This window comes from Mercenaria mercenaria, chromosome 14, assembly GCF_021730395.1.
Source record: "Mercenaria mercenaria strain notata chromosome 14, MADL_Memer_1, whole genome shotgun sequence".
NCBI lineage: Eukaryota > Metazoa > Mollusca > Bivalvia > Venerida > Veneridae > Mercenaria > Mercenaria mercenaria.
In genome coordinates, this window is record NC_069374.1 from 13813613 (window position 1) to 13826348 (window position 12736).

Sequence of the window (12736 nt, forward strand, 5' to 3'; positions counted from 1 at the left end):
TTAAAGTATTCATGTAATAATTTGTAGTCGAAAAATTTACCTTTGAACAGTAATTTAATCTTAATATTAATATTTTATCTACAAATACAAATAGCAAACACATTTTACCCATACAGAGAAAAAAATTGCAGTGCCAGCTAAATAGTTTGTTGTTAGAGCAAACTTGTTTGTTATATTTTTATAAAAAATAGAATAACTTCATATTATTTAAAACTTTTTTACTACGTTAAACGGTGAAGACATACTTTTAGCAGCCCGTACTCAATAGTCTGAAACTCGATATTAATACCATCCTATTAATTTATAACCTACCTACATAAATATAAAGATGAAATCAACCCATCTTATTAGCAGTTATAATTGTTAGTGCGATATTATGTGTACTATAACCGCTTACCCGAAAAACAAGTTATCATAACAAAAATAGTAAATGATACTCTCGCATTGAAACCGAAACATCTTTAGTGTAGAAATACAAGTTTATCATTCATTATCATAACACTTTAGGGAATATCAACTGACAGGAACATTTTTTGTACAAGTATAAATCGTAAGTTTATTTGATTTTTAAATAAAAATGTCTTCTTTAATTTAGCGTAAAAATTATGCTTTTTTATGACGGTTATTTAACATTGTTCTACACAAGACCGAAATATATTTAGACCGAGGAAAAAAACCCGTACCGGATTAGCCGAAAGGTTAATCGAATATGTTTTTTCGAATTGGTACGTTTCCAGATATAATTCATATATTAACATAAATTTGCAACACAAGATTTTATTCAATGTTTTTCTTAAAACAGTCGATTAAAAATAATTCATGCGGACACTTGTCAGTCAAACAAATTTTCACACTCCTTATGGACAGGAATCACATGTATACAGTTATTATATTCCATCTACCAAATTGTCATTAAACAAAGATATTCTAAATTTAGTCATTATTTACTTTTTTGATTGGGTTTAACGTCGCACCGACACAATTATAGGTCTTATGGCGACTATCCAGCTTTGATGATAGAGGAAGACCCCAGGTGCCTCTCAGCGTATTATTTCATCACAAGCGGGCACCTGGATAGAACCACCAAATCCGTAAGCCAACTCGATGGCTTCCTCACACGAAGAATTCAACTCCCAGAGTGAGGCTTGAACACACATCGATGAGGGGCAAGTGAATTGAAGTCATCGAACTTAACCACTCGGCCACGGAGGCCCCACTATATTTAGTCAGTAATATCAATTGAAACAGAAATTGTAAAATGAAAAACATGAATGGAAACAACGCATTTATAACAAAATAATGCAACATGGCATGAAAGTATTGTTCATACATGTTGAATTTTTAAAAAGTAAATCACATAGCAAATATCAGAAGTTTTAAATATATATTTTGCCCAATAAGGGCCAAGTGATACAACGTAAAATTTATATTGCTGTGCAATCAATCTGAGCTTTTCATGCTTTGTTTAATTATTTACCGTTACATGCTTGTGGAAATGCATTTGTAGGATTAAGCAAAAAGGCGGTAAAATAGCAGACCGATGAAATACCTTTTGAAATAATATTGCAAAATGTAAAGTCGCCATCAGATATTGCAAATGTAAAGTCGCCATCAGATATTACAAATGTAAAGTCGCCATCAGATAATATTGGACAAAAGTCTTAATTATATAGATACACAAAATAATGTTAGAAATACAATCACACACACTTTCGAGGTCGTTTTATGCATTAAGTAGAGCATTTGAATATTTACAAAAATTGTTGATAATACAATACAATATATTGCAATTTGATTCAACAGTAGGCTCAAAATATCTACATCTTAATGTATGCGTAGAAAGTAATAAATACCTTTTTTCATTCTTGTGACAACTATTAATACCGCTTAGTTATGTCGTTGTGGAAACAATGTTTTGACTTAAGATTGCTTTATTTACAATAATGGCTTAATAATGGCTTTCATTTGTTTTGTAATTCTTTTCACAACTACGGTATTACGGGAATGAAAACTCAAAATAACAAAACTACGATTGTTGTACTTTTTTGCAATCATCGTAGGTTTGTTTTAATGATCGGTACTGTTTGGTCAGTGGACGGCGTGAGGAATGTTGCATATTGTGTAACCTCTCATGAACAGACGCGATCAAACCGAGTCTGCTGTTATTTTGCCTGGTTTAAATTTGTGCTATGCTCAGAAAATTTTATTCATCATTTCTTGTTTTGACTTTTTAACTGTGGTAGGTTTTTTGCTTTTCCAATTTTACTTGACTGTTTTATTTTTAACTATCTTTGTTTCTGCAGTTTGTAATAATAGTAAATTTGGTTGTCGTACAGTATACATATAATTTAAAGTATATTGTGAAATGTTGTATATTTGCATTACAATATCTATATTCAGTTTTATAATGTTAACAATTGTCTTTTTTCAGTAAGACGGATAATGTCAAAACGAGGCAATTGGAAGAATTGGTACGAGTTTATTTTCTCGTGCATCGGTTGCCTGGTTGGGCTCGGAAACATCTGGAGATTCCCCTACCTGTGTTATAAAAATGGAGGCGGTATGAATATATTTAGAATAGATATCTATTATAAGTTTACTAGATAGAATTGCATTTTGACTCGCCTATGGATAAAGTGCTAGTATTGCAAATAATTCTGATTCACTTTTGAGCTTGCCTCAGACTGACTTCTACGATGTGCATACTTATAATCATATATACAGTCTGTGATAATGGCAACTGATGTATCAATATACTGAATTATTTATGTAATAATGTTTAAGAAGAGAGTTAAAACTTGCTATAAAGATGGACAATTACTTATCAGGGATAAAGGGCAACACGTTGATGATATAAATGTGATCCGATTATTTTAAACTTTACTTTATTTTTTTTCTATTTCAACACCCTCAGCGATCCACTCTACACGAAATAGAGTGTATCATAAGTTAAAAGATAACAGTAGAACAAACACAAGCATAGGGTATATAAAAATACTAGCTATTGATACAGTTGTGTTTCATATAAATATGTACAAAGTCCGCTATGAAATTTGCTATGTTATGTCCTTCTATGTCCTTTGAACAGGCTCAGTTTATAACACTTTCTTTTACAGGAGCCTTTCTTATACCTTACTTTATATTTGTGATGCTGTGTGCCATTCCGATCTTCTTTGTGGAGATGGCGTACGCCCAGTTCTCAAATCTTGGACCAGGAAAGGCATGGATTTGTGTACCACTACTAAGGGGTAAACACTCTACTTTGTGATAAAAATGTTCACATACATATATATGCGACACCGTTTATAACACGTCTATACGTTTTGAATAATAACACAGTGTAACTATAACAAGTTTATCTTTCAACTTAAACTTTAGCCTGCTGGCTACCTTTGCAGCTTACGCAGATCAAGATGCATATGTATGTTTTGAATCAATGCGTATCTCATTGTGTAATATATGAATGAGATTGCGAGGTTTTTTTTCAATGACGTCACGTTCAAGTGATGCATTTAGCAAGTTGATGAAATTGATGTTCGTTAATATCTTTTTCTGTAATAAAGTATAAAAATGTTTATTGGTTTTGATAAAGAATGTTTTAAGGCGATCCAACCAAATCACAGAAGTGAATAAACAGATTTTCACACGTTTATACATTCAAAACCTGTCGATGACATTCTGTAAAATCATTCCACAATGCTTTGACTTAAAATAAGTATATTTGAATATCACCGTGGTGATTGGACGCTTGTAAATACATACATTTATTATTATAATAAACATATCGTTTAAGGTATTGGTTTTGGTATGGTGACCATGACAGGTGTAGTCGCTATTTACTACACAGTGATCATGGCCTGGACACTCTACTTTTTTGTGATGTCATTCAGCGCTACACTACCTTGGAGCAATTGTAATAACCACTGGAACACTGACGTTTGTTACATGCGGTTATCAAAATCGGCAAACAGCTTATCAAATATTTCAAACACCTACATCAACCAATCAGATATGGTATTTACTGCAATCGCCAACCAGTCAGATTTGTCATTTACTACCACTTCCAACCAGTCAGATTTTATACTTGAAGATAGCACAGAAACATCTGTGACGCTGAAAACACCAACAGAGGAATTTTGGGAGTATGCTAGTATAGTATTTAGAATGTCAAACTTTCGGCCTCTAAATTCAAAATATTTTATCCTTTCTGTAGAGTTAACTTAGCTTGGACACCTCTTTTACATATTAACCGTGTCCATAGCTTTTTGAAAACGATGAACTTATTCTTTGTTTTTTCTTTACACATCTTGTTGCAAGACAATGGAATTCATCTCATTGATGACATATTCAGTAGTCAGACCGCTGCAGTTGCCTTACTTTGCTTGTATCGTACCTCTAATAAGCGCTTCGTATGCGAATAACTTAGTTTCTAATGCGGATAACGTTCGGTCCGTGTGCTATCGTTTATCGTGTAACGTTCTCGGATCAATCTTGCGTATACGAAATTGATCTGTGTGAATACAGTATAAAGATCTACATTAAATTAGATTGCATTAACATTTCAGGTATAGTTTGATATTCCCTTTAACATTTCAAGAGTAAGATGGTCTCGCATCTTTGCATCAACATATCTTAAGCTTTTTAAACGGTCTTACCGAGCAGTTTATTAAGGAAACAATGAAACTTATAAATAATTTACAAGTGCTGGGTAAGAAATATGACTTCTCTCAAATTTGTTATGTTGTCATACATTAAACTATCGTGCGTGAAGTGTTTTGTTTGCGTATATTGCGCGCCTCGTCTGCGTATATCGTTCGTGCAGCGTGCGTTGCGTGAAAACTACAGCGTTCTGACTACTGTATGAGTAAGAAAAAATATTAATATCTTTTTGAAACATTTATCCACATTATACAAAAAACTGGTATACTAATAAATTTAAAATAATATTTCAATAAAACAGGGGAAAAGCAAAGAACAGATAAAACAAATCAGTCTGAAAATACATTATTTTAGATCCTAATGGAGATATATTTTTATATAAAGCTTACATAGAATTGCTATTTATAAAATAATGTCTATGGAATCATATCTCGGTTCATGAATAAAACATCAACCAAATGTTGGTGTGAATTATGATGTCGTAAAGACAGATATAAAGGCTTTACCGCAGAAAGTTTTTTTTAACCTTTTGTTACAAAAACACTTGGTTTAGATTTCAGACACTGACGAAAAGACAAAAAGGTCACCTTATTTGTGATTTATGATAGTAAGAGTATCAAATTAACATATTTACCACTGGAGTTTAAAATTAATGCCCTTTCAACCCAAAGATGCAACCTTCCTGTTACCTAAAATAGCCTTCTATGCAATTAAAAAATAAAATACCTGACCTTCCGCACAGTAAAAGCAACCATTACGTACAGCATGTTCAAACTTACTTTTTAAAAAATGTTTCAGACGAAATGTATTAGAGCTCACAGATGGCGTTGAACATCCGGGCACTATACGCTGGCAGCTGTTGTTGTGTCTTCTGGGTGCGTGGACTATCGTTTTTCTATGTTTGGTCAAAGGCATAAAGTCATCTGGAAAGGTTACTATCGCATATTCTTACATAAAAAACATGCACATTTCCGTCCAAGATGGCAATATTAACGCCAAGACGACATATTATTTCGCGCATACGGACACCGAAAAAGAGTGCTGTAACATTTGATATACTCGCTAGATAAAAGGCGCTTCATATTCGAAGTTATGGTGGCATATTTCTGCCAACCACATATCCACTTATTTATCTCGAAATGTTTCGTAAAAAATGTCACTTATTCAGTTATTATCTGGCAAGTGACAAAACTGCGTGTTATTCACTTAAGCATCTTACCAGACAAAACTATAATATTATGTGTGTGCCTGCTACTGCCATCCACGTATTCACTTGCGTTAACTAGGTATCTTGATTTTTGTCAGTTAGTTAGTTATGATTACGATCTTTAAAATAAACACAGTTCAGTCCTCCTCTACATCAAAGCGCTCAAAGCACTTCTGGTGACTGCAATTACTGCTAATCAATTTTGTAAATTACTGGGGGAAAAACGTGATATATTAGCATAATTAGGAATTTATACTATAAATCAGATAAACAAATACTTTTTTTGTAAAACAATTAGGTTCTGAAATTTCTTTCAAAACTAATGCACGGCCTGTCATTGCTGATAAATACACACTGATTTAGTCTTTAGTGGATAATTTTTGGTCTTTATTTGAGTTTATTTTGGGAAAAGAAACACCACAAACATGCAAGCCAAATGTACCCCGCGGTCAGTATATGCCAGTAAGACATACAATAAAACAAGTGGAGATGCACAAAATGCAAAATATCTGTTACACACTAAAGTCCGCTATATATAAAAGCAGGCATCACAAAAGTGCTGGACAGACTGCCTTACAACTTTTGTCTGACCAAGAAAAAAAAATCGAAAAAAATGAGTAGCTGACGAAAAACAAAACCTTTTTAATGTTGACACATATTTTTCTAGAAGGGAAGGAGCATAAAACATTTTTAAAACCGTTTGGTTTAAACAATATTTTATTAATCACAATTCATTTACAATATGTACATATATCAAAAAGGCATACAGGACTGAGTAGGAAGCTGAAAGCTTATTTGAAACTCTCTCCTTATATATTTACGTTTACATGTTAAATCACGGTAACTTATAGTGATTTATAATGTAATTTGCTTGCAGTTTGTTCATCTACATTTGTTTGTCTTATTATAGGATTTTAGGTAATAACCATGTTACGCGCAAGAACGCAAAAACAAAATAGAAAATAATATAACATTAAAGTAAGGTTGTTAATTTATTAGATGTACTAAAATGTGTATGTCTATGTGGCAAAGAAAGGAAGTAGGAGGCGAAAAATAGGAAATTAGAGAAGAAATGAGTTGAGTGGTCGCTTTAGAGACTAGCTTGGATTTGAACTTTGTGTATTTACCGTGTATATATCTATATGGGTTAGTATGGCAGTGCATAATAATTATGCTTCGGATCTCTTTGTTTTTTTGTATGTACCTTTTATGTGCAGGAATATTGAGCTGTTGTGTGTGTTTGTAATCGAGGTATCAGCATAAAGAAGTGTGTGTAAAGTAACAGTTGTTAGTGGTCTGATATTGTTGAAGAATTTAGTGCGTTCTATGATATATTTTGGACAAAGAAATAAATAATGGTAGGTGTTTTCAACTTCACCGCATGTACACAGAGGACTGTTGACAATGCTTTTAGAAAAGAGGTGTTCATTAAGAGAGCTACAGTGAGTCCGAAGCCTACCGTGCAGTATTTGATATCTATATTGTGTATATTGTGTATGTCAGCAAAGAGTCTTCTTTTGAAGGTTGGCAAAGTTGGAGTGTTTCGAATGTCCGGTGGCAATTGGTTCCAGTCAGTTATAGTTGCCTAGTGTTTAATAAATCCATAGGCTTATACCAACTTTTTATAATTCCGATACTTTAAACACAGTTCTTTTTTATATCATTTCAAAAACATACAATGTTACAGGGCTAGTTTATATTATTTATGAATCAGTATTACTTTTCTTACTTGTTGTTATTTTCATTATAAGTACAGTCACAAGGTGTACATACCGTTGTAATACGGCCCTTTAAAGAGATTACTTTAATTTCTTTAACCTTTGTCTGAAAGCATGATATATAAACGTTATTACGTAGTAAAAGTATATGTTTAGTATGTGTGAAAACAATTCTGCAAAATGATCAATAATATTTCCACGACATTTCATCTTCTCTACGTTTTAGGCTAAAGGAATTACAAAAAGAAAATCTTTCTATAATAATGTGGTTCTATGTGTTTGTACCAAATAGAAACACTTACTAGGTAATAAGTCTCTAGACAAACGTGTTTTTTTATAACAAAATTATCTAATACAAGAGTATTTTATTTCTATTAAAATTTTCCGTTTAATTTCACTATTATCATGATTATAATAGAATTCCGCTTTTGCCGGTGTTCTTGGGCGCGAGTGGTGTCGCACATTACAGATACTGTCTGCTAGTATTTTACTTGGTTGTAATCTATGGTTCCAGTTTCAGTTTATTTGCATTAAGGCCTCCGGCCCATACACATAACATATATACATACCAATAGTTAAAATATCATATACATCATCATGACACAGTATGTTCATTAAAATAGCATATTTTAACAGTCTAGTCATAACATGTATAATAACAATTACAATTTAATTACGCATAAATTTTAATGCTTATCTACATGAAAGTATCAAAAGTTAACTGAGCAAACATTTTTAATTCTCATATAATCATCTTACATTTTGTTGTTCCCCAGTGTATAAATGAGCCGTGCCATGAGAAAACCAACATAGTGGGTTTGCGTCCAGCATGGATCCAGACCAGCCTGCGCACCCACGCAGTCTGGTCAGGATCCATTCTGTTCGCTTTCAAAGTCTGTTGCAATTAGAGAAACTGTTAGCGAACAGCATGGATCCTGACCAGACTGCGCGGATGAGCAGGCTGGTCTGGATCCATGCTGGTCGCAAACCCACTATGTTGGTTTTCTCATGGCACGGCTCAAATATGTTGTTTTACCTGATATGATCATTATTCCGACTGTGATGCTTCTTACAGGTTATGTACGTTGCAGCAACAGCCCCCTATGTGCTACTGACGATTTTGCTTGTTCGTGGGTTAACACTAGATGGAGCGATAGACGGACTCTTGTTTTATGTTGTTCCAAAATGGGATAAACTTTTAACTGTATCTGGTAAAGGAGTTTGTTCATTTTAACAGCAGCAGCCTGCATGTTTATTTTGTTTTCACGAAATTGACAATTAACGGAGCAGTAATGCAAATTAGTTAAGTCTATTCGTCATAGAGAATATTCGAACTCCCAATTTATAATTATATAAGATGCAATATTATGCGCCTAAATATAACTGACTGAGACGATTTTGCAGCCCAGTTTTAGGTAGACTTATTTGCAAAAGGCAAAAGGCAAAAGTTCCTTTCATAATAGGGCTTATTGATTTGTCAGAATAAAAAGCAAAATCGCCCGCTCTGCTTTTTCAAACATTCTTTACAGATGTAACAGCGAACATCCATTACAGGGTACATGATTATGGTCATTGTGGTGTGATAATTATATCTGAAATCTATTGCAAAAATGATAGCAAAACATTCAGCATCAAGCTTTATCGAAATATAATTTACATTTTAGTTTGGGGCGATGCGGCGGTACAGATGTTTTATTCCGCCGGTCTTGGATGGGGAGGGATATCTACACTGGCTAGCTATAATGACTTCCATAACAATGTTGCAAGGTAAAACAATTCAAATGTCCATGAATTAAAACAATTTGATTGGTTAAACACAGACGATCATAAATCGATGAACCCCATTTATCATTGCTTTATACAGGTACGTATTTGAGAGTATGTGTGCTTTTTGGTTAAACGTTTTTATCAACAATTTTTCAGTCATCTGAGGGACGGTGTCTACTTGTAGCAGTGAGCACAATGCCCAATTTGATAGTGCTGCCTCACTGGAATATCACCCCGTAGACACGTGACATGATAATTTACCCAGTCACATTATACTGCCACAGGACTGACCAATCCTAGTAATATCCTCTTAATATTGAGCGCCAAGCATGGAAGCTACTAGTACCATTTTTATGTCTTTGGTATGATGCGGCCATGGATCGAACGGACGATCTCCCGCACTAGAAGCGGGCGCTCTACCACTAGGTTACGGAGGCGGTCTGAACGTTGCGTGAATGCTGTAACGTATAGCAGTTACTGTAGTGCCCGAAAAGACAAACAGCTATAATTTGTTTTGAACAAAACATACTTGAGACCACTCATAATCTTAGTTAGATCGATGACTATCGTTTGGATTCAAAATGTTTTATGCGGAGTGCAAAATCATTTGAAGAAAAAGGGGTGGTGAGCGGGGGGTGGGGTTGGGTATAAACAGAAATAAATTGGTAAAATGTATGAAAAGTATGTAAATATGATCTTCATTTTACTGTTTATCTGCTTTTTTCTAAATATTTCTGTAGAACTATTAACTGTCTTTGTCCACTGAAATGTTAGCCATGTCAACACATGCACGTGTGGACTTTATTACATATCTTTTACTTTTCAGGTATATTATATAGCTTGAAAGCAATATATAATGTAAAACATTAATTTTAAGAATTACGAGCTTGAATAAGGCTCCATACACAACAAGTTCATGTGCAAAATTGGCTATATCTTTATAAACGCCAAGTGACCGAGGATCTGCAAAGAAGAAGAAAAAAATACACATATTGTTTTTCCTTATTTCCAGAGACGCAATGATACTTCCAATTTTAGACTTTGTCACGAGTTGGTTTGCCGGCTGTGTAATATTTGTCAACCTTGGCTTTATGGCACATTCAGCTGGGCTACCTATTGACAAAGTTATAAGTCAAGGTAAGGGAAAATGGTATATACTTCCTTGAACTCAACCAGTCATTATTGTTCAAAAGAGTAAGATAAACTTTATTATGAAGCAAAGTATGGGTGATACAAGTACAAATAAGACAGAGAATAGAGGTTCTTGATTAATAAAGACATACATTAACAATTCATTTGCTTAAAATAACAAACACAGTTTTTAATTCGACATGTCGCCCGAATCCTACTAAGTACTAATTCTCCTTAATGGAAATCTCGCAGAGGATATTTATGTGATGTGCTACGAACTTAGAAGCGAAAAGTTTTCATTTTACATAAAACATTTAAAAGGATGTGATTCCAAGTTTTCAACATGGTGGTGATGATTAAGAGTAAAAGTCTGTGAACGTTAAACGACTTAAACATCTGAGTGTGTTTATTTTTGTCATGGGTTATTCCGCGGTGGATCCCACATGTGCTCCATGTTTTGTTTTGATTTGCCTTTGTTGTCTGCTTCGTTTTAACTAGGAATCATTGGCACATTTATACTTATCCTTCTTATTGATATCGTTTCGTAGTAGAACAGCTGTGTACTTGTAACATGGCTATTTGTATAGGATCATTTTCATTGGTTCTAAGCATTTGCCGGAGTTCTACGTTAATCAGATCTGATGTCATTATACCTTTTGTATAATTTTACAAGCCCTCACCTTTCCAAGTGATACTTTTCAAGATTATACAACCCGGTAACCACAATAATATTCAGGAGTATCTTTTACTACCTCCCTCTGCTCCAGTCTTTTTTTTATAATTTCTAGGTCCAGGGATAGTTTTCATGGTGTACCCAGAGGCACTGTCCCAGCTCCCATTACCACAGCTGTGGTCAGTATTGTTCTTTCTGATGTTGTTTACCGTTGGACTAGACAGCCAGGTAAATTTTGTTTCACAGTTGAAAAGTTTACCGTTCTTTAATCAGCAAATTAGATGAAAAAAAAAAACTCAAATAATCCTTGGACGTACTTAATGTAATGTAACGCAATAAACATTTAATGCATGGCAGTTAGCTTTAATCGCGGCACTTCGTTAAAATATATCTACCACAATTATAACATGTATTTCCGTCTTACATTTATGCCAATATAAGCTAAAACATTTCAGTTCCGGCATATAGATGCACATTTATTACCAGAAAGGGTAGTAATATTATGAAAAATATTTAAAAGGTTTCTTTGCGATCGCGTATTACCTACCATAATGAAAATGATTAAGATCAACCAAACTGTAACATGTTTGTTTTTTCAAATCTTTTTCAAGTTTTCTTATTACAAATGTAACACATAGACATATAGATGTTTGCACTTTTATGCATTGTCATACTCGTACTGTTTCACACCCAAAGGAGAAATGAAACGTGACGGGTATGTTTTATTCATTTGTAGGTTAGAGATTGAAAGTATTTTGATAACTGCTCGAAACCGACAGTAAATAATTTCATGCAGTAAATGTTCAAAAGCTTGCAAAACTCTCATGTCTTCAAGCCGAAATGTACAGCAGCATTTTTGAAATACGGCGGAAAATAGGACTTTAAAAATAGAATGTGGCACGAAACAAACACATTTGCGTTAAAGATTGTAGAATTTCATTGAAAGCATAGCTTTTTACGCAAATACGAAATCGAAAACTGTAAGGTATTCACCATTCGGTCTGTGACGTTTTTGCGCTCAGAATACACTAATTATATCGTTATATAGCTATGGTGTGGGTGATTTTGAAAATGTTTGTCAAATATCACTGCCCTTTGTAATCAACAACAAAAGCCTTTAGCACTTTTAGCAGATGGTCAGAAGTAAAGCAGACAGTAGTAGATGAGTATTTTATCGAAATGAAATTGTGGTGTTGACTTTTTATAGAAATTTGGGTGGGATCATACCTTTTTGCTGAAGGATAGTTTAAGTAATAACTTTGTGTAGTTGCAATTTAATGTCTGACCGTGCGTGAAGACGTTGTAAATGTGTAGCGTAGACTGCAACTGCTATGACAGCAATAAAACTTTTATTTAGAGAGCTTTGGGGAAAAATGATTAGAAATGAAAAAAGTACCAGACATTTGATAGACCATTTGGGCAAAAGAATGATTACAAATCCCAACTGAAAACTTAATGAAAAATCACATAGATTCTGAAATTGAATTTATTTGGAGTTGATCGAACTTCGACAACGGTGAAATCTATTCTCATAGGAATTTTTAGTTACAGTATTTAGATACACAAGTTTCATAAATTGCT

The 12736-nt window shown here is 33.8% G+C and overlaps 1 protein-coding gene across 1 annotated transcript in view; it reads left to right on the top strand.

Moving 5' to 3' along the window:
• Nucleotides 1–409: 409 nt before the first annotated feature.
• LOC123526425 (sodium- and chloride-dependent glycine transporter 1-like) overlaps nt 410–12736 on the top strand; it is a 32244-nt gene continuing 19917 nt past the window's right edge. Inside the window, exons 1-9 of the mRNA XM_045305561.2 lie at nt 410–550; nt 2432–2560; nt 3117–3248; nt 3794–4142; nt 5458–5590; nt 8660–8795; nt 9249–9351; nt 10364–10488; nt 11271–11383. Coding sequence (XP_045161496.2) covers nt 2443–2560; nt 3117–3248; nt 3794–4142; nt 5458–5590; nt 8660–8795; nt 9249–9351; nt 10364–10488; nt 11271–11383 — 1209 coding nt within the window. The 5' untranslated portion in view covers nt 410–550; nt 2432–2442. The remainder of the gene's footprint in view (nt 551–2431; nt 2561–3116; nt 3249–3793; nt 4143–5457; nt 5591–8659; nt 8796–9248; nt 9352–10363; nt 10489–11270; nt 11384–12736) is intronic.